Genomic DNA, 21,964 nt, shown 5'->3' with positions numbered 1-21,964 from the left:
TGTATCCCTTTTCAATCTTTGATATTAAATGAATCAATTTTATTCAAAGAGGTTTGTCAGTTGCTCTAAATATTCGACCCTTTCTCGAAAATGCTTTTGGTTAAATTATTTGTAACTTATAAGCTCAATTTAATACACTGCGTTGTATTTCTTCTAAATAAAATTCTGGTATTAAAGGGAAAAAAATACATGTTTTTGCATTTTTTATTTGTCTCAAATGGGTTATGTTTCATTTTTAAGTAGGCTGAGGAGGCGAGGAGATGTCCTTATTTTTTGCCCCAAAGAAAGAAAGACCTTGTCAGTGATAAATACGCGTCGTAATGGTTTGGTACAAAAATGTCAGAGGTTAAAAGGCCAGAGTTAAAAATGCCAGGGGTATAGAAAAAAAAGCCCAAAGTAACAATTCTGCACTATCATTTTCGATAGATGCCAGGGGCGGCGATCTAAGGGGAAGGGGGGAAGGACACGTTTCCCCTTAATTTGCTTAGAAGGGGATCGTCCCCCGGAAAATTTGAAAAAAGTGCACACAAAGAAATGTATAGCAAATAGTGACTAAAGACTGCAACACACTTTTAGGCTCTGGAGGGCCCAAGAGGACAGCGTTTAGACTAATAAAAATGCAAACATCTTATCGCTCGGTCGTTACGTTCCCTCGCATAATATCCTTCAAAATGTAAATATTCAAGTAAATATTATTAAAAAAAAGGTACTAACATTTAACTACTAAATATTTACAACCCTTCGGACTGCACACCAATTACCAGCGAAGTAAAAGTGAAGAGAGAAAACGTATATTGCTTGTTTTTATGCTATATAGTTTGCTAAAGAATGCAATTTATTAATAAACAAATTATTTAAAAAAAAACCTGTGAGGGGGTAGTCACTTCCATCACCTTCGCCCCTCTCGTTCACTATGCTCTCACATCCCTCGCATTTAGTCCCCCCCCCCGGTAATGAAAAGAAATCGCCGCCCCTGAAATATAGACGCATTTCCATTTTGCACCTTTCCTTTTCTCAGATCAATTAAAAAAGAAACAATTAAGCAATTAAGCAATTAAGTAGTTTACAGGCCAGGAATTTTGTTTGGTATACTCAGAAATCAATAAAGGGTAGGGAGGAAATAAGAAGCGTAAGACAGGAGAAGATTGTAGATAGAACGACGAAGGTGGTAATAACTGCTACAGTTTATAGAGAGAGGGAGTTAGGCAAAGGCAGAGGAGAAGGGAGAACTGTGCATCAGGTATGGTGTAACTTTAGATACAGAGAGAAGAGAGAGAGAGAGATGAGTGAGGGAGTGAGAGAGAGAGAGAGAGAGAGAGAGAGAGAGGGAGAGAGAGTGAGAGAGAGAGAGAGAGAGAGAGAGAGAGAGAGAGAGAGAGAGAGAGAGAGAGAGCATTTCATAGTCGAAAGATTGATTGATAATATTCGTCGCTGTTTTCACGAAGTGACGGTAGTGAACAAAAATTGCATTGACTTTGCGTTACGATTTATGCGTGATAATGAGAGGAAGATAATTATATAAGGCCGTTATGTCACGCAAATTCCATTACCGTATGACGAAGAAATTACTACAAGGACATCGCGGGAGATAGAGATAGGGGTTGGGGCACGTGCTCCCACCACCGTAATGCATGTTGCACACGTCTGGTGCACCCCCCTCCGGACCCCCCCCCCCCCTGAAAACAATTGAAATGTTATTTGAGTAACCCACATAGATCAATATTAGCTAGCAGAATATAGTTTAGACGTTGTTAATACTGTATACAAACAATTACAATTCTTCCTATATAGAGAAAAAGAAATCGTTTGATTATGGACTTTATGTTATAAAGATATCTTCATTTCAAAATATTGGATTCACCGAGTCAGAATTGACTTTCATATGTCCTTCGGAATCCAATCTGAATATTCATTTTGTGACATTGAAAACCGTATGGTCTCTTTAATTTTCCCATAACCTTTCTTTTTCTTCAATTATTGCTTGTAAAGGTTAACGTTTGCTTATTTTCTGCTAGGCCCTAATCTAATTTAAAATCACGAAATGTATTGGCTAAATTGGTAAGGTCAGTGTACCGTACTACTTTCCCATTTGTTTCAGCATACAAATGAATAAAATGTCAAATGTTAAAATGTATGATTCAGCAGTGTCTTTACTAATAGAGGAGCTGTAATAACAAGCAAAAGTTTAGAAAAGCGCCCGAGGAAGAAAGAACTTGGGAGCAAAGGAGAAATTAATGATATTTTTGAAAAACACAAACAGGAGAGTTGTCCAATGACAATGTCATAATCCGCTGATCAAATTGCCAATTTGAGATTCCTAAGGATTTAGTTATCTCATATTTCAAACATTCATGACTCTCTTATTATTGGTTTGGCTTATTTCAAACTTTCAACATTCTTATTCTTTTAATTTTCTGCTGCCATACCAATGAACTTATTACAAGGGTTGGATTGCCCTTTTGACTCTCGGCAAATGGACATTTATCATTAACACAATTTATGCAAATCCTGTATAAAAAAATTGATACAAGTTGTTTTTCACACCCACCACTTCACAAAGAGGGAAAACTTGCAACATGGACAATTTTAGCCAATCACATAAAATTTATTATTGACATGAATTCATGTACAAGCAAGATCATGTAAAGTACAATGGAATTATAGTGAAATATACTGAGTACTAAATTAATATACATGTATTTTTACCAAAAAATATATCTTAATTTGTGTAAGAAGTGTAAGAAGCAAAATTGATGTGCAGATTCAAAGATTTAGCGTAGAACATAATTCTAAAAACAAAGCAGCCAAAAATGCAGAGCTACCTAAAGGTTCTAATAAGTCTGCCCCCTGTATCCAAGCAAATTTGAAGTTCTCTATATATTACTCTGTATATCCCTGAATACAGATATGTTAGAAAGTAATAGCAACACAAATGGCATCCCTGTTGAAAGCCTTCAGAGTAATATCCATATTTCTACTTTAAAAATTCTTAAATCATTTCAGCCTATGTATTTCTAAAATGCTGGCCTAAATTCGATTTGTGAAAACTTAGGTTTGTTTTCTAATGAGTAAGTTAAGAGCACACATATCACTATGGAAAAAATGTAAATAAATAGCAGGAGAAATAAAGTAAAAGGCAAATGAAACGTTTATTTTTTTTTACCTCTATATAAAAAAATGCATTGTGCCATAACACTTTTGAACTTTGACATAGTTTAAGGTTTCATTAACCTTTCAATAATAATCTAATTTCTATTTCAGATGAAGAGCTTACTTAATACAATCTCTACTAAACATACTTTTAAAACTAAAAGTTATGAAATAATTACATTGCTTTAAAGGGAGGCTTTACTACTTCAGCTAAAAGGGATTAGACCACCCAGTGAGCCAGCGAGGTCACTGTGACAGGTGGCTATCTCATTAACTCAGCTCTCATTTAACATCAGAAAAAGAGGATCATGGGGGACCAACAGGCACCGATTTGGGAAGTTTTCCATATAGAGGGAGCAAGTAGCTACAAGTAGGACAGTGTGCCTTTAAATCACTGATTCTTTTTTTTTGTATATAAACTTTCCTTTCTTTAATAGGAATATAATTTTTAATCAATGATTCAAATAAATGTTGCAAACCCTGATACAGGGTTTTTCAATGCCATTAAAATGTAATTGATTTCAGTGAATTTCTAGCATGAATTGTTGGCTTGTATATAGCAATACAGTCACATATCTGACTACATGTATTTCAGGTTAAAGGGAGGGGGAAGGGGGGGGGGGGGCAACTCTCCCCCCCCCCCCAAAAAAAAAGGAGAAAAGGAAAAAGCAACCACACAACCCAAACTGTAATGTACAAATCGGATCATACCTTCTCATGTGAGCCCAAAAGAGAAATGTTGATCTTAAGTGCAGCATCAATATGATAAAAGTTGAATAAATGTTTTCATGCTACAAATTGCCACCAGCTGCTAAGGAAAAAATAAACTAAATGGAACTTTATCGGACCAACAATTATACGATATATATCTATAATGTATGAATAATGTACACATAACACTATGAATATTGCCATATAAATGTATTCCTTTTATACTGTGACCGTATTCACCCAGGAACTTTCAAATCAGATGACAGAAGCTTTTCTTAGAGAGAGAGAGTCGGAAAAGTATGACTCTCATAATTTTACCAGCTATCAGCAGACAATATATAATTTCAATCAATCTTAATTCTATTCTTACATTTGGTAAGGCTTAGTATATGGCCCTATTTAGTACATTTTCAAGAAAACAGGCAAAAATGAGCATGTCTTTCATGCAATTGTTTTACCATGATTTGTGAGTTTCAAGATGCCCTACCACTTCCCTCAGTGAAGGTATTAGGTGATTTATTCCTTTACAATCTTAGAGCCACCCTGCTCCTATCTTCCTATCCCAATGACCATGCTCCGATACTCTTTGGATAAACTCAGTACACTTACACTTATAATTCAGTCACACCAAACAGACCAACAACAGGCCTTACAGTGCCCCAATCGGCAAAAAAAAAAATTGCAATTTTCCTGCCAACAAGTTGCGGATGGGGGTGGGGCAAAAGGCCTTTGCCTCCCCCACCCCCGCTAAAAAGAAAGAGAGAGAAGGAAGGAAAAGGAAAAAAGGAGAGCTAAAAGGGACCAAAAAAGAGGAAGAAGAAAAAAAAGGGTGAAAAGAATTTTGATGCGGTGTTCGAGTAAAATTCTCGTAGCTTGATGCGACGAAGTGTCTCTATCCAGAAATCTGTTGATAGTATTATAGAATATAGAAGCCTGATATGACCTTCTGCTCGTAACCGACAAGTCACCGCATTAAAATTAAATTGCAAAACACGATGGTGGATGAAACTTTCTAATATTCGAAGATATATGACCTTCAGACCATATTGTTTCATTATTTTTTATTCAATCAATCAACGTCAAAGAATTGATTTATCATCGCACTTCAATTTATTATTTCACCTTTTAATGTACTTTCATTCTTATGCATCACGAATGAACACTGAATTGGATTCTTCAATGTTTGTTTTGATCAATTTCCTCCCCTTTCCTTCTCCCTGTTTAATACTGATAAAATTTTCAATTTCTTAATCAAGGCAAAATATTATTTTCATATTTTCTTTCTGCAAGACAGGGAGAGAGAGAGAGAGAGAATATGTTAAGTGAGTATTATCGAGTACAACTATGAATTGCATCCTTTTCAATATTATTCAATTCGCTGAAAATCTTTATTTTATAATTCCACGGGGGCGATTTTTAATTTTGAAATCGCCCCCGTGGACAACCTGATGGGGGCGATTATGGAGCTCACGGGGGCGAATCGCCCATCGCCCCCGTGTATTTTGAGCGCTGCGGGCATCCCATTGTAATGTATGTTAATTTCATTGCATACATTCAAATGGGATCTTGTTGATGTTAAACTAGCAAGAGTTTTGTGAAACCCAACCCAGAAGTAAAGCATAGCGGTTAAGTCCTTTACAAGAAGGAGAGGATGGTTTTCTTGATGATGTCGAGGCTCTCATGCAGTTCAGCGTCGGACAGGTTGAGGGGCGGGGCTAGTCTGATGATGTCACCATGAGTGGGCTTGGCCAGGAGACCGTTGTCACGGAGACGCAAGCACACCTGCCATGCATCGTATTCTAGAGGAAAGGTAATGAGGAACATGTCAGCATGAAAAAATATGTAATCAACTTACATGTAACAACAGCAGGAAGATAGGAATATCACTAATGTTGAAGACAGGAATTCATGGACAGCCTGTGTCTCAAGGTCCATTTCACTGTCATCCCAACGGCCTCCAAGCTATAGGACTAATGAGACGTTGCAAGAAAGTTGCGATTGATTGCATGTTGCAAAATTTGCAACTGATGTTTGCAATCGATTGCAACGCCCCACAAGTCTCCTAAATTTCCTAGGATTTTTTAGGATCAAACTTTTAACAATTGAATTAAGTTAACTAAATCTAGCTTTTATTCTCCCCCCTTTCTCTCTCTCTCTCTTACTAATGGGGCGTTGCAAGAAAGTTGAGTTGCAATCAATTGCAAATGTGCAATTAATCGCAAGACTTACGCCTGATTTGGGGGATTTGCAATTGACTGCGACTTTCATGCAACGTCCCATAAGATAGATAGATAGACCGACGTCGAAACAATTTCTACGGGATAAGTCATTACTTACGTGGTGTTTCCTTGATAATGACAGCATTGAGAAGACCCTTGCCTCTCACTGACGTCACAATGTTCTTGTCTAGGGTGCTTAGCTCCGATCGTACAATCTTCCCAAGACGCTCCGCATTCTCTGCTAGCTTCTCCTCCTCAAGCACCTAGGAGCAATCAACAACAAATAATAATATCAATAATATTTCTGCTTATATAGCGCTCAATACATCTGCAACATCCAAGTTTCTAAGCGCTTTAAAGTTATTACCCCAGACATCGGATTCTTTCTTGCCCGCACACAATGTATGCACTTTCTCCACTCCCTGGGGAGCTTTCCAGCAAGAGCTACTAGGCTCAACTTACTAAGCAATAAGCATAATATATTGGCTTTCGCATCCTACTGGGTACCCATTTAACACCTGGGTGGAAAGTGGCAAATGTAGATCAATATCTTGCCAAAGGACATTAGTCCTGCGGTGGGACTCGAACCGTGGACCTTGTGATTGACAGTTTGGTGACCTTTCCACTCGACCACGACACCTCTACAAAGGGGGGTTCAGTGATGTTTGAATTCAATCTTTTGAACCAAAATGCTCTGAATTACAAATCGTGCATGGACAGAAAGTGCAAATGCCATTGGAAATTTGAGTCTATTTCTGTTTCTGTACATAATTCTGTTAATGAAGACAAGAGATTTAATCAGAAATAACATATAAAGTTTATAGATTGGCAACATGGAGTTATAATCACTACTTTTGGGTGAAAATTCCCATTTGCCAATTTTGTGTTGATATTTTGGTGTAATCTTCATTCAAATTGGTTCATTATTTCTTTAAATTATGAAAGAGCAGAAAATACTTGGGAGGTAATTGGAGAAGGTATATAGGTCAATTAGTCTGATATATTGTTACACATAGTTAAGAATATGATACCATAGCATCCTTAATTTTGTGTGCAGGGCTTCAAACGAACATGGTAATGTACATAGACATCAAAATTTCAACTTAAAACCCCACATCTTTTGAAACTTTACATAGGCCCTTAGTAAACTAAGATTAGAATTTCAATACAGACAACCATATTGTGTTTACCACTTTATATTTGAATAGGCCTTTAACGTGGAGCCCTGCTATTAGAGTTAAAGATGAAGTTGAGTTCTGGTCATGCAATTGCATTGTGAAAGAAACGGTGTGGAATCAATCAAAATAGGTTGATCATCTAGCATATAAGTAGTTGTGTGTATTGCAAGGTTCTGGAATCATCAAAATGATAAGAAATTTGACCAAGTCTTGGTAAAGTTACAAGCACTGTACACAGAAGGATGTATATGGGACTAAACGGACACGTGGCGTAAAAATCCATCCCGATTTTTACGATGTTACATGCCATATTTAGAATATGAAGGCATTTGAAGAGCCATGCTTTTCAGAGAACATGTTTTATCTGATCTTCTTCCACCCTTGCATAATAACGCTCATAAATTATTGTTCACCTCTTCCCAGAACTCAACCTTCTCTTTAAGAGGCTTGATTTACCTCGAGTGCAGCCATAGCAATCTTGCAGGCGAGTGGGTTGCCTCCATATGTAGATCCATGCTCTCCTGGTCTGATGGTCAACATTATCTCGTCATCGGCTAGAATAGCTGACACCTGCAACATGTATCAAATTACAGTCAATGATGAAAATTAGCAGCAATGGACGTAATTTGACCTATACCCATTACGTGGGGAAAAGTACATGTACCTTAAAATTCCTTCTATATTTACACTCAGATCAAATCTGAATATTTTGAAGTTATCCACACACTTGGGATACTATCACTATCTTGAATAAATTAGCACAGGTGATATATTTCTCCATGGTACCTTTTGTGCTAAAATGATTACCATCATTATTACCTATTCAGAAACTTGGAAGACAAAGTCATTTACAAAGTTCTTTCCATGTAACAGGAACCATGCAACAGAATAAAATACCACATAAATGTCTAGTAATGTCGTATTTTCACATTAAAAGAAACCATACTTCAGAAACAAGTTCATAGATTTAATTCTGCTTTGAAATGACCTTTTTAACTTTCGCCTCTCTCATGTTACAACAAAGAGGGCTCACTAATGTATTGTTAATTACATTCCTCCTTGTTTACACATTTTAATCAAGAAATCACTCACCAAGTCATACTTGTAGATTTCTTATCTCCTGTAATATACAACCTTGCTATTGTTGCACATTTCATGTTTGTAAATTACATAGTGATTAAGTCAATTTCATACCTGTGTGTGTATTTCACACCTTTGGTATTTCCTGTGTAATATACAACCTGTCAATCAAATATTGCTGAAAAGCTATGCGACCTACTTCTTTCATCAAAGCTTATCAAATAGACCAGTTCGTAGATACAATCTGCTCCTGTGCAGATAAAGGTCACTTATACAAAATTGTAAAATCCACTGAGAGTGAGACTAATACTAGATACATGCTCATGAAAGTTACGTAATCATTACTCAAGCATGCACCTGTGATGCATTCTATTGAACACAGGTGGAAGTAATCCGTTCAAGAGGGCAAACAAAGAATCACTTTAGCTGTGCATTATTCCAAAGGCACAGAGTTGGATTTATCTACCAGTATGTTTAAAAGATATGTGGATATTTGGGGTCATCTGAACCATGTGCTATTAACTACGAACTGGTCTATTGAAAGGCTACACATGTAATTCTCATTTTCAAAGAATAAGGAAGGCCTGTAAAAAGCACTTTTATACCGGTCAAAACTAATTGTCAATCTTTCAGCTTTCATCAGTTTGCTTTTGAATTCTTTTTTTACATTTTGTCTCGAGTAAGAATTTAGAAGAGGGATTTTCTCTAAATGTGTTACAACACAAGTGTGTTGATAGTACATACTTTTAAATGGTAACTCTCTGTTCTGAACCCTTACTATGTCATTGGAAAATTGAGAAGAATTAAAAAAAAAAAAAAAAAAAAAAAATATCTAGGTAAAAAACTGAAAGGGTTACAATAATCAGCCCTAAAAAGTCTTCTGGATAATTCTAAGAGGTTTGTTGACTTACAGGATACATGCCTCCTGAGAGAGCCTTGCCTAGGATGACCATATCTGGACGAACATTCTCATGGTCAACACAGAGACGTCTTCCTGTCCTGGCGAGGCCTGTCTGGACTTCATCAGCAATAAAGAGAACCTTTACATGCAAAATAAAATATGCAAATTAAGATATAAATGCTATGAAAACATTGGGGTTATGAGAAGGAGAAAGTGAGCCAAAGACCTGTAATTAAGGGTGACTTGTGTTGTCTAATCATTATTAAAAAAAAAAAAAATTACAATTAGAGTAGTGCAAGTCAAAAATCTATATTTTATACCGCACAGATCCTAATGTATGGTAAGGAGGTTCGTTAAATGTAGATATTTTTGTAACATCCGTTTGTTATTCATTTACACATGTACAGTATAAACAACAAAAATGTTGATTTAGCAAAGAATTTAATTTTATTTTATTCCATAGAGTCGTCACTGAGGGCTTAAAATATTGTAAGGAATATATCCTAAATTCATGCTTTAAATTAAAACAGTTTATCATTTCTTGGGTCTAAGTTGGATATTTGTAGAGTGTTATAGCCTTTTGTCTGTGAACACACTTCCTTTCATATGACATGACATGAAATCTGAGTACCGGTATAGTGGAAGTAGCTTGCTGTTGGCTTTGTCTACAGACACAGCTGCAAGGTATTACGAATAGCGGTAAGGGTGCGTTCAAGCAAATTTTTTAAAGCTAGAATCACACACACACATGAATCACAAATCAAAACGCTGTTACAAAAACACTGTCACTGTGGGAGATCGTTCAAGCGTTTTGAAACACGTTTATTTTTACGACAAAAAAAAAATTTGCTAAAATGCAACCGTGTTTTAAACTAAACGTCTTTGACAACCGCTTTTCTAGGGTGAAAAAGTGTCGCTTAAACGCAGTCAAAGAGCATCAAAATGACTGCCTCTGATCATAATTCCAAATCAATCATAGCAAGCCAACTAGGAAACAATGAACTAACAGGCCTAATTCAATTTTTATTCCTCAAACTAGTATCACTGGTATTTTCTTCTATTGCAAAAAATTATTTACAAAGTCATATCTGAAATAAACAAACAGAAACATATGTAATAGTATACAAATAATGAATGGTTATGAGTTCAATAGTGCGAATATTTTCATGGGTTTAAAGATTAACATTCTATTCAACGAGGCGTCAGCCGAGTTGAATAGAATTATTGTTAATCTTTCAACGAATGAAAATATTTGCACCATTGAACGAATGAAAAACATTCATTATTTGTTTTATACAACATTGAAGAAGATCTAATAGAACGTTAATCAACAAATTATGCTTTACTCCTTATATTAAAGATAAATTAAAGAGTCAAGCCTTCTCGCTTACATTCAGATTGCCTTCGCGTCAGAAACACGCAGGGATACGGGCGCGCACGGCTGAGAGGTATGCAGTCTGCATATAACCAAAAATGCACGACCGTCCAATATAAAATCTATTGAATATCATGTGACCAACAATCCTCCAATCAAATGACAAGGATCCACGTAGGTGTTGTATAACATGGGTTATTGACAAACTATCATCATGTCCATGAGCTACCTCAAGCTTTAAATCTCATATTCCTTAGAAATTATGTCAACAATTGTTTGGCAAAAATAAAATGGTAACAATTCATGTTGCACAAGATTAAAAGTGACTTCTAAACATGTCTGTAAACTATTTGGTAGTCCTTTCTGCATAATTTTCTCACTTTTTCTGGATTCTAACACACACTAAGACCGGAATTTACAAAGGAGGTTTAAATCTTCATTTACATAACCCAGTCTAAAATTAGTGCAACATAAGCGCAACACAGTCAGAGGCCCAATAGTAGACGCATGCTAGGCAAGGTATGCTTAATGTGCGCAAATTTTAAACCATGGATTATGTTAATGAGGGTTTAAACCATGGTTTAAATCTAAACCTCCTTTGTGAATTCAGGCCTTAATGTTCAAAGTCACACAATGTTGAACTCTGTAACTATGATGTCAAGGTTTTCTGAATTGGTGACTCACATTGTTCTTACTGCAGATGTCTCTGACGCCCTGGAGATACCCTGCATCAGGTACCCTGACGCCCGCCTCACCCTGGATCGGCTCCACCATGTACGCAACAACAGTTGGATCCTGTGTGGCTTTCTATACAAAGAAATGGGCGGGGGGGGGGGGAATCAAAATTCTTACATGAATACACTGAATTACAATATTAAGAAAAGGAAATGAAAATAGAAAATGAAAATGCCTATTGATAATAATAAGCAGTGCCAATTTGAGGAGAAAAAGATAATTAATTTAGACCTTTAAAAAATGGACTGCTTTGGGTTGAACGAAAAAAAATTACTGGAAACTATTGGACTATCACATGGTCATACATGTAAGAAGTCTGCAGGGCAAAATTACTTTGAACTTTTTTCCATAACATTACATATACGTAATTCTATCTTTAATGCAAATACTATACAAAGCAACAGAGGTGAAGACTATCTAATCTAAACAGCTGTGTCTATACTTGTTGTTATTCAATTGATATCTTATCTTTGGTAGCACCCGACATGTACAATGTATGTCTCTATCATTCAATTTAATGATAAAAAGCGCAGTTTGTCATATCAAGTAGCCAAATAATATTATCATCACTAATATTCCTAATTATGAAATAAAAGTATACTCTTCTTTAAAACTGGACCATGTTAGCTTACGGTATACCGGTAATGATTACCTTATTTAGTACTGTAAGAAGTTAAAGTACGTTTTGGCCTCTAAATGCTAAATTATGTCCCCTCCCCCCTATTTCTTGGTAAGTCGGCTAATAAAGGGGGAACAAAATGAAATAAATTTAAGATAAAGATAACATACCTGCCAACATTTGAAAATAAGAAATAGGAATTTTTAGCAAAAGAAATCTGTACCCTTAACAGGCGTCCACATGGCCTTACCATGGCCATGTATCTTGCGGCAGTGTAAGTGGAAATACGTGCTAAATCTGAACAAAAGAGCGAACAAAAAGTTGCTGCTCGACCGTGCAGCCATTCAATGCACGTTATACGCAAACTCTCAAATTGCGGCACATGACAAAACAAGCTAAATTTGGCTTTAAAAAAATATTAAAAATTCAGAAAATGAGAATATTTTGGATAATTCGGAAGGGTTGGCAGGTATGAGATAATAATATAGGCAAATATGAGGTAAAGATAATAATGAAGATAATAATGACAAACTTACATCTAAGGCTCCAAGATCATTATATGGAATGATGTCAAACCCAGGCATGTAAGGTCCGAAACCCTCGTAACAGTCTGGGTCTGTCGAGCTCGATACAGCAGCCAGGGTTCGACCCCAGAAGTTGCCCTCGGCGAAGAGGATTCGGGCCGTGTTCTTGGGCACGCCCTTCACCTTGTAGCCCCATTTGCGGGCCAGCTTGCAGGCTGTTTCGCCTCCCTCCACACCTGGAAGCAATCAGGATATTATAAGTCAGACATTTATAGTAAACAAAGTACCGTAGTGGATATGATTGTAGATTTTCCATTTCAACAAAAGTACCAAGTTTTGTGACAGGACATTTGCCCTGCAACATTTGTTTCAAGCTTTTCTGTCGTCAAAGTAGGGTTAAGGATTTAGGTTCGGTATTATAGGGCTAGGCTAAAAGTTAGGTATAGTGGTTAGTCTAGAGTTGATGAAGTGAGGAATTCAGTTACTGTAGGAAATCAACAATGAGCAATTGCCCGGAGTAATGTGTTGTAGAATCACAGTGGTTCGATGAGAAGTTTTACATTGAAAAGAAGGGGAATCTACTAAAGTAAAGGGACAAAAAGAGTGTCATGCACGATAGAGTGTGATATTCTATTCCCTTTCTTTACTCGTTAACTGGGGAAGGGTAGAAATAAGAAATAAATTTGTTCTTCAGAATAACTGCTGAAAGTATACATTGTATAAGATTTATTCATGAAAAGTCAAAGAAAACAAAATAGGATTACAAATTGTTCAACAATTCTAATTCAAACCTCTAAGCTTAAATATGAGCTAAATGTGCTAAAACAATAATCCCCTGTTTTGAAAAAGAAAAAGAAACCTCTTTGAACGCTGTACGGCATATCCTATTACCTGTGTTCATGGGAAGCACTTTATCGTATCCAAACATTTTGGTGATGTATTCCTCATACTCTCCCAGGACATCGTTGTAGAAGGCCCTGGATGTCAGGGACAGGACTTGGGACTGTTCCTGCATGGCCTTGACAATCTTGGGGTGGTTGTGACCCTGGTTCACCGCACTGTAGGCACTCAGGAAGTCCAGGTAGCGCTTCCCTTCAACGTCCCACACATTGGCACCTGTAAACAAAAATCAGAGTGTTGTCAGGGATTTTTTCTTCTACATTGTCAAAACATTTTTTTATTTTTTTTTTATTTTATTTTTTCTTTCTGTTTTTATTGTTTTTTCTGAAAAATTAACAGAGTAAAAGCAGCAATATAAAATATAATATCATCTTAAAACTACAAAACAGGCACGCACTCATGCACCCATAAACACGCACACACACACACACTTGTCAAAACATTTTGATATCCCGGTTGAGAAAAACAAACAAGTAAAGGCAATATAGCGTAAGCTTGTAAATCACTTTGGCATCCTACTGTGGAATGTATAATTACTTTGAAGTTTGAAGTTTTATTTATTCCACATTTAACATAGAAAAACAGTTTATATTCTTTTTTAATTATTCTTTGTAAATTATTATAAAAGTAGATTTCACACAAGAAGAAAAAATAAGAAAAATTAAAGATTTCAAATCAAATATAATGTATGGAAAATAAGTACGAAACTTTGAAATTATTGTAGATATTACGGGCAAGGTACAACAATGTTAAATGTGGGGAGCCTAAATAAAAAGCATAGCTTGTATGTGAATAGGCTCCCGTACTGAGTAACACAATACAGTAGGTCTGAATTTTTTCATAGGAGGTGAAAAACGGAGTAGTATAGTATGAGATTTTAGAGACGTACACGGAGAGTGACTTTGAGAAGAAAAGAAAAATAGAAATAAAGAGTAAAGAGAATAATATAATAATGATAAGTAGGAGAAGGTGAAGAAGGGAAGAAAGAGGAAGAAAGAGGAAGAAGAGGAAGATGAAAAAGAAGCGGAAGAAGAAGAGAAAGCAAACTGATGAAATTAATGGTTTTGTTAAATAACAAAAACAAAGTCTGTATAACCACCTGTAGAACCACCTGTATGATCCAGCGCGACATCAACATTACTTTTATACATACTTACTCAAAAGGAAACACCTGAGCTTTTGTTTAAATGAATTAATGGAGGGGCTTCAACGAGTTCGTTATTCAGGCTGTTCCAGAGTTTGGGACCAGTAAAAATAATTGTTTTGTTAGTAAAAACCGGGCAAGTTCGAGGGAGAAGAAAATGGTTTGTCTGTCTAGTAGGGTAAGAAGAATGTATACCGGTAGAATTATTGCGTTGAAAAAAGTATAGTACAAGCATGACATGAGGAGGTACAAAAGGTTTCAATTTATTCATTACACTGGAGTTCCGTGACAACAGCTTACATAATTGATGTGAACTTTCCATGTTAGTTTACTGTCTATTTAGACACCTAAGAATTTGGTGGATTCAACCTGGTTGATAGTTATGTTATTTATTTTGATATGACCTGGTAAGGATGATACAGAATTACAACAGCTTACATAAACAATTGATGTGAACTTTCCATGTTAGTTTACTGTCTATATAGACACCTAAGAATGTGATGGATTCAACCTGGAAAGGATGATACAGAATTACTGAATAGCATGAAGTATGTTTTAAAAAGGAAAAAAACACAATCTCACTAAAAAACTATGATGTATCTTGCAAGCTCTCCTCCCATCTCCTCTGTACTAAAAGAAAAAAGAAGAAAAAGAAAATGAAAGTTTATGAAATTTTATGTAGAGTAAATTGGAAAGGAGCTGGCAAGATAAGTCTGCGTAGCCAATTGATAGACTTGCTCCAACTAAGGGCGCGTTCATGCTTGATTTTGAAGGTAGAATGAGCGATCTGAAACGCTCATCGTAAACGCTCATCGTGATCGCAGTTCCAGGGTGCACTGTTCATGCTTACTTCTCTGGCTCATCCAGGCAATTCTCCTTGTGTGGCCTTAATTGGCCTTCCAGCTGGATTCACAAAGCTTGACTGTGCATGCTATGTAGACCCACTAGAGGTCAGTGCGTTGACCCCATTTAAACGCGTTTACAAATTGTAAACGCATCTTTTTGTGAGTTTACGATCGGCGATCGTGATCGCCGTTTTTCGGTGATTCTACAAAAGTAAGCATGGACGCAACCGTGTTTTAAACTAAACGCGTAACAGATGCCTGATTCTGGCCAGAAAAAGTGAAGCATGAACACGCCCTTTCACTGACCTGTTCCTCTTATTTTCTGCTTCTATTCAAACCAACTTAATATAAGAGTGGACTTCCCCTTTAAGTTATATGAAACTGGGTTTCAAGAGTTCAAGACTCACCCTTAGCCTTCGCCAGTGCCACCGGGAGGGGATGGTAGTTGTGGGCACCATAGCGGGACTCCCTCTCGAAGACCTGATCCGATGTCAGGTAGCCCCCAGCTGCTGATGGGTTGGAAGCGCTGGACTTGGATCGAACTAGCTGTTGTGAAGCTGTCCTCTGAAGAAAGCGGCCACAATACCTAGACATCATGATTGGTTGGTTCTGAATTTATTAGGGATTCTATACGAGAGAGAGAACAAACAGATAATGATATTTTATGTGGACCTATTTTACAACATTTTCTTTTTTTCTCCATTTCCCTCATAACATTCTTAGAATATAACTTAGTTTTCAAAACCACACTCCCTTAACGCCACAATTAAGAAATGCACATTTTTACATTTTTCTAGTGAGCCGCCAATCGCATCTAGGCCTGAGTCATGTCGGGACTTTTATAAACCGAGTCCTGATGACTTTGCACCGATCGGGACCCGGTGTCCCAAAATCATGTGCCTATATAAATAGCGCATATTATCAGTATGTCCCTTAAAAGTGACCTTTTTATCAATCAAATAACTCAACACATGCGTACCTCGGCTCAGATTGATATATTCTCCCATTTGACATTACTTTTTATCCATGATAGGCGATGTTTAGTGCCATTATCATGCCCAGCGCTCAAAATACACGGGGGCGGTGGGCGATTCGCCCCCGTGAGCTACATAATCGCCCCTGTCAGGTTGCTCACGGGGGCGATTGCAAAATTAAAAATCGCCCCAGTGGAATTATAAAATAAAGATTATCTTTTCTGTTGTAACTTTAACACAATATTGAGTTTCAATTTTCAAACCTTAAACCAATGAAATGGAACTTAGATTAGCGTGCAAGATTTCTTGTTTTATGAGTAGGCCTATTATTACCGATTCAGCTCGCAGTGCAGTGCCACCGTCAGCAGTGGTTATAGGCCTACTGCGCCGTTAGTAACGGTACGTGTGTACGCTGCCGCGCCATGTCCACTGGAGCTGGAGGCGATATTGCAAGGGCAGAAACATGGTCATGGAGAAGTTTTTCATTGTGAAAGCGTTAATCCGCTGAAATCTGGTGATTTCAAATGACCAGCAAATAATGAACCTCGACCAGCAACTCTTTATGCCTTTTGTACATCAAATTTCATGTTTTTCCTTCTTTCTTGTGATTGAGATAATAGAATGCAAAATGATATTCTACTTCAGATGTTATGAAATCCGATCAAGAACACAAATAAATAGGAAAAAAACGAAAGACTTGTGAAATTTGATGTACAATAGGCATGGAGAGTTGTCCACTTATGATGTCACCAAATTGAATATCGCCCTCTATTGACTAGTCATTTAAAAAAGCTTTAACTTCCTTATTCCTTGCCCGATTTTGTTCAATTTTTCACCAATTTAATTCAAATATCTTAAACTTTACAATAAAAGTAACTTAGTATGAAGGTTTAGGTTCCCTTTAATGAAGAACATCATATCTAGATTAGGTGTATATTTGGTATCTTTTTCCTGTATTTTTTTCCAGCATTACATAATTACAGACATAGACAAACACACACACACACACACATAGTACACACAAGAGCAACCATACTCACCACCATTGTTATTATGTTAAAAATTGGACAATCCCTATGAACAAGTGAGTGGAAAAATATATTTCCCGGTATTTCCCGGTAAAAAGTGGTAAATACCGGTAAAAAGCGGTAAATACCGGTAAATACCGCTTATTTCCCGGCGTCCGGGAAATATGCTAACCCTGGTCAAAAAACATTAATGTTAGAAAAATAAAACAGCTTTTAAAAAAAACATACCGATCAAATATTTTTCTGCATGCTTCTTTTAAAAGCTGAAAATTACTTGGTAATCACAACAAGTTTCGATACTGAGAGCTGTTGCAAGGCAAGTTCAGACTAGTCACGGAAAGGATGCGCAGTGCACTTCGTTAGCTGTAATGCATGCCGAAACGAACCCAAACAAATATAAGTGATCGTAACAAGAAACTTTTCAAAACTACGAGAGCACAAGTTGACAGACAACTACTGCTCAAAATTACCATAATCAGATACATACTGTTACTTGGACAACAAGTAACAAAGCAAACTCTTGGAAGATGCACATTAATTGTATGTCACTCAGTTGAATTCAGTACATTATTGTCAGGAACATGTGGAAAGTAAGCAAAGCTCTAATCACTCTAGATAGTAACAAATTTCACATTCTTTGTTGGAAGAATCTTAGCCGATTTTGAAGTCTGTTGCGCGAGTAAAAAGAGTCCTCCTTACGCAGACTCCAAAGCTAGTTTGCAAGGTACATCAATACAGGGGGGTGTTTCACAAAGCCTTTTTTCAATGACAAGTTACACAAATCAGTGACAAATCTGCTGATAACCAATCAGAAGCAAGGATTTCAGTATATGTCAGTTGTCACTGATGAAAAGTTTTGTGAAACACCCCCAGGAATGAGTAGTTAGTCCACATTTGAGGTTTGTTTTAGCGGCTCTCCCGCACATGCAAATGCTTTCTAATTTAGTCTAAGGAGCTTGGTGATAATATGAAATGTGACATTGATATCACCAAGCCTTAATTGGAACCATTTGCCCATGTGAAGAATTATTTATGTACGCGAAACCTAAAATGCGTATGTAATCACCCATTCCCTTAAGTGTTTTTGTAACATAAATCGCATATGTTTGCTCATTATCATCAGGAACAGTATCATATTTCATATATCATTAACTAGCCCTCCTTAATCTTCAGGGAAAAAATTAATATTTATTTTTCCGGGGCTACTTGCACATACATGTACATGTAACATGCCATGCAAAGTCAGGGGCACGATACGAGACAGACAAGGGCATGTAGACTAATGGTAGATCTAGATTCTTGATCATCTATCTAGGCCTAGAGCGCCCAGTATTCGGTCACTTAAGGGGAAATCGCTAATATTTTGAATTCTCACCTCTTTTATTTGGCAATCTACCCATCAAAAGAAAAGAAATTTATTCCTCTAACAGAATTTTATAGTCACTTAAAATATAAAATGATAAGCAAAATAATTCCTAAAGAAGACGGAGCATTTTTCTGCCCAGAATTTGGTAGCGCTGAATAGAATTCGGTCACGCAATTTGTGCGTGGTATCTCCGTTGCCAAGGAGCGAAGCGTATTTGCGCACTATTTTCACACAATTGCGCGATAAAGCACTGAATGTCAATGCGTTGACCGAATACTGAACAAGCGATACCGCATGGCAAGGGTATCGTATAAATACCTCTTGCACATCGGCAAGTGCGTCATTGCAAATTCGCTGTGATGGAGCGAACACAAAAGTGCTGCTCTTCACACACATACTAAATTCATTGCCACAGCACACGTACATGTACATGTGTAGTTTTTTCGCAATAGACTTCTACATGTATATATGGCTATGCAAGTTAGCGCATGTGCTAACAGAATGCGGAAGGGCAGAAAGTTGTGCGACACTGACCAATTTCAAGCTAAGTTGGAGAACTTCCCAGGGCCCTAAATCTGATTTAATTTTGAGAGTTAAGAAAAGTTGTTCAGCTGCCTGATTTGTGCAAGTTTTGTGGCTCATAAATTATTTTTTAAATTGTTACAGCTCTTGAAAGGACTGTCTGACCGAATACTGGGAATGGACCGAATACTGGGTGCGCTACCCACTCCAGCAAAGCATAGAGAGTCAATGCTAATGCAGCACTGTAGCACTGCATGCTTGCGGTGAGGAAGGTATTATTAGACCTAGACCTAGAATCTACATGTATGCACAAATATACACACCACAGTCATGTCGATGCAGCTGTACATTGCAAGCTTCATACAGATTATTCTATTGTATCACATATTCCCTCTCTCTTTAAAAATACACTTTCCTACATTCTAAAACAAACTTTATAAAGATTAAGTCAAAATAATGTAAGCAAAGTTCGACACTAGACTTACAATTTGAATTTTAAAATTATTCTTTTTAACATCTGTAAGTTAAAAAAAATGTATTTTACTGCTTTTTAGGTGTCACCAATTGTCACTAAAGTACCGATTTTGAGTGAAATCAGTTGAGTTTTGTACAGTGGTGTTTGAAATGTTGAGAATCAAAAGCACAGCTTTTACTACACGCCCAGGATAGTGATGCTCCTACATGTATGTCAAATAGGGCGCTGGTCCTAGAATGAAGATCGTCCTCAAAAACAAGGATATCCTCATAAATGCAGACAAAATGTTTTATCGAGGACGTTTTTTTTCAACGGCGCTCTGGGGGTTTCATGTTACAGAACGGCCTGTGCTGGCGATGCCAAAAATGAATTCCCCGGGGGAAAATAACCCTAGTTCACCGTCTACTTTTATGGGTTGTCCGTCTTCCCAAGGATTTATTGCTCATAATGTGAAGGTCTCTGTACAAAGTCAATGTAAAATGCATCAAGAAAATTATTGCAGAATCCGTTTTTTGTATCGCCAATCTAGCCTTAAGGGCTCTCTCGAAATGTTTTTTTATGATATTATTCGAGAGAGCCTTAATTTGCTCCCATAGGGTCCTGTGGAGAGGTAGGTAAACAACATCTCAAATGTGTCCAAAATCCCACTTTCCCGCACCCGCCCAATATTGGACAGTGGCTTCGATGAATTTTATGTTAGGTGTAATCGTCATTACATCCTGAATTTACAAATCGGAGGTAAAAATAAGGAAATAATAGCAATTTTCTTACCAGACCGATACAGCTCAGCTCCCTTTTCACTTGTACCGTGTGAATTCACGATCTCTACACAATGGTGATGACCTCTGACTGGCACTTCGTAAATGTGATGCTTCCGTATAATGCGCTGAATAACACTCATACAGCGCATTATACGGAAGCAGCACATTTACGAAGTGCCAGTCAGAGGTCATCACCATTGTGTAGAGATCGTGAATTCACACGGTACACGTGAAAAGGGAGCTGAGCTGTATCGGTCTGGTAAGAAAATTGCTATTATTTCCTTATTTTTACCTCTGATTTGTAAATTCAGGATGTAATTACGATTACACCTAACATAAAATTCATCAAAGCCACTGTCCAATATTGGGCGGGTGCGGGAAAGTGGGATTTTGGACACATTTGAGATGTTGTTTACCTTCCTCTCCACGGGACCCTATGGGAGCAAATTAAGGCTCTCTCAAATAATATCATAAAAAAAAACATTTCGAGAGAGCCCTTAAGGCTAGCCAATGCACCGATCAAAAATATAAAATGTCTGCAAAAATGTAGACGGTCCTTATTTTTGAGGAGGCATCGGTCCGTGTCTATGAAGACGATCCTCGTTTATGAAGACGATCCTTATTCTCGGACCAGCGCCCCTAGATCTACTCTATGTGTGGCGCTAGCCTAGACTACCCAGAGTACAATGCAATCTCGCCTTTTCAAGCAATTTAAAACAGATTAAGATTCAATAAATCTGGTGACTAATGGTGCATTCATCATGCTCATTTGTAGTTTAAGATTAAGTGATTTCATTTCCAGATCGACCCACCCTAAAGAAAAAAATTGGGAATTATCTCGATGACGATGAGCCTCGGCCCTCACCAGCCACTCCCCCGCCGCTCCCCCGCCGCTCCCTCGTCACACCCCAACAACTCCCCCTCCACATCACAACCGTGGCTAGCTTTGGCTTGAACTCAGTTTGATGCCTGGCTTGATGCAACAAACAAGCAGCGGCGTCATCGACGGCATCGGCCATTGCACATCTCATATATTATCTACTTTTCCTATTTCAGGCAACTCAACTGCAAGAAATTCAATGGCCAAGTTAATATTTAAAAGTAATAAACGAGTTTCTCTTTCAACTTACCAAAGGCAAAGGCAGCGCGACATGTGTCTGAGAAATAAAAAGGATGAAGATGTCGTCACCGTACCCTAAAGGTAGCGTACTAAGGTGCCAAGGTATCGGTATTGCGGCCTCATGAATAAACATGAGTATATGACGTCACGAACTCGCTACGAACTCGCCACGCCTACTCTACCCCTTACCATTTAGCGGGTATCTATGTTAACGTTGTCGCCTCTATAATCTATTTTTGTTGTACGTACGGCCGTACCTACACCCCGACTATATATATATACCTACCTATATACCTACATATACTTACCTACCTACCTACCTACCTATATATATGTC

The 21,964-nt window shown here is 37.4% G+C and overlaps 1 protein-coding gene across 1 annotated transcript; it reads right to left on the bottom strand.

Annotated features, from left to right (window-relative positions):
* Nucleotides 1-5,292: 5,292 nt before the first annotated feature.
* On the bottom strand, nucleotides 5,293-21,702 carry LOC115924209 (ornithine aminotransferase, mitochondrial-like). Its single transcript, XM_030986109.1, has 9 exons — nucleotides 21,638-21,702; nucleotides 15,789-16,008; nucleotides 13,384-13,608; nucleotides 12,505-12,728; nucleotides 11,299-11,421; nucleotides 9,250-9,378; nucleotides 7,715-7,828; nucleotides 6,199-6,343; nucleotides 5,293-5,660 (listed from the first exon to the last, which is right to left on the bottom strand). Exons 2-9 carry the CDS (start codon nucleotides 15,976-15,978, stop codon nucleotides 5,497-5,499), a joined length of 1,314 nt encoding a protein of 437 aa, XP_030841969.1. The 5' UTR covers nucleotides 15,979-16,008; nucleotides 21,638-21,702; the 3' UTR covers nucleotides 5,293-5,496.
* Between the last annotated feature and the right edge of the window lie 262 nt (nucleotides 21,703-21,964).

This window comes from Strongylocentrotus purpuratus, unplaced genomic scaffold (genome assembly GCF_000002235.5).
Source record: "Strongylocentrotus purpuratus isolate Spur 01 unplaced genomic scaffold, Spur_5.0 spur5_scaffold_15, whole genome shotgun sequence".
In the NCBI taxonomy this organism is placed as follows: Eukaryota; Metazoa; Echinodermata; class Echinoidea; order Camarodonta; family Strongylocentrotidae; genus Strongylocentrotus; species Strongylocentrotus purpuratus.
This window is presented reverse-complemented; position numbering and strand designations above follow the sequence as displayed.

Coding starts and splice junctions, on each gene's coding strand:
- LOC115924209 (XM_030986109.1), bottom strand. CDS start 15,978: ATGATGTCTAGGTATTGTGGCCGCTTTCTTCAGAGGACAGCTTCACAA. Junction 9,379..11,298: donor ACATCTGCAGTAAGAACAAT/GTGAGTCACCAA, acceptor TTGCATGTAAAG/GTTCTCTTTATTGCTGATGA. Junction 7,829..9,249: donor TCTCAGGAGGCATGTATCCT/GTAAGTCAACAA, acceptor TACATGTTGCAG/GTGTCAGCTATTCTAGCCGA.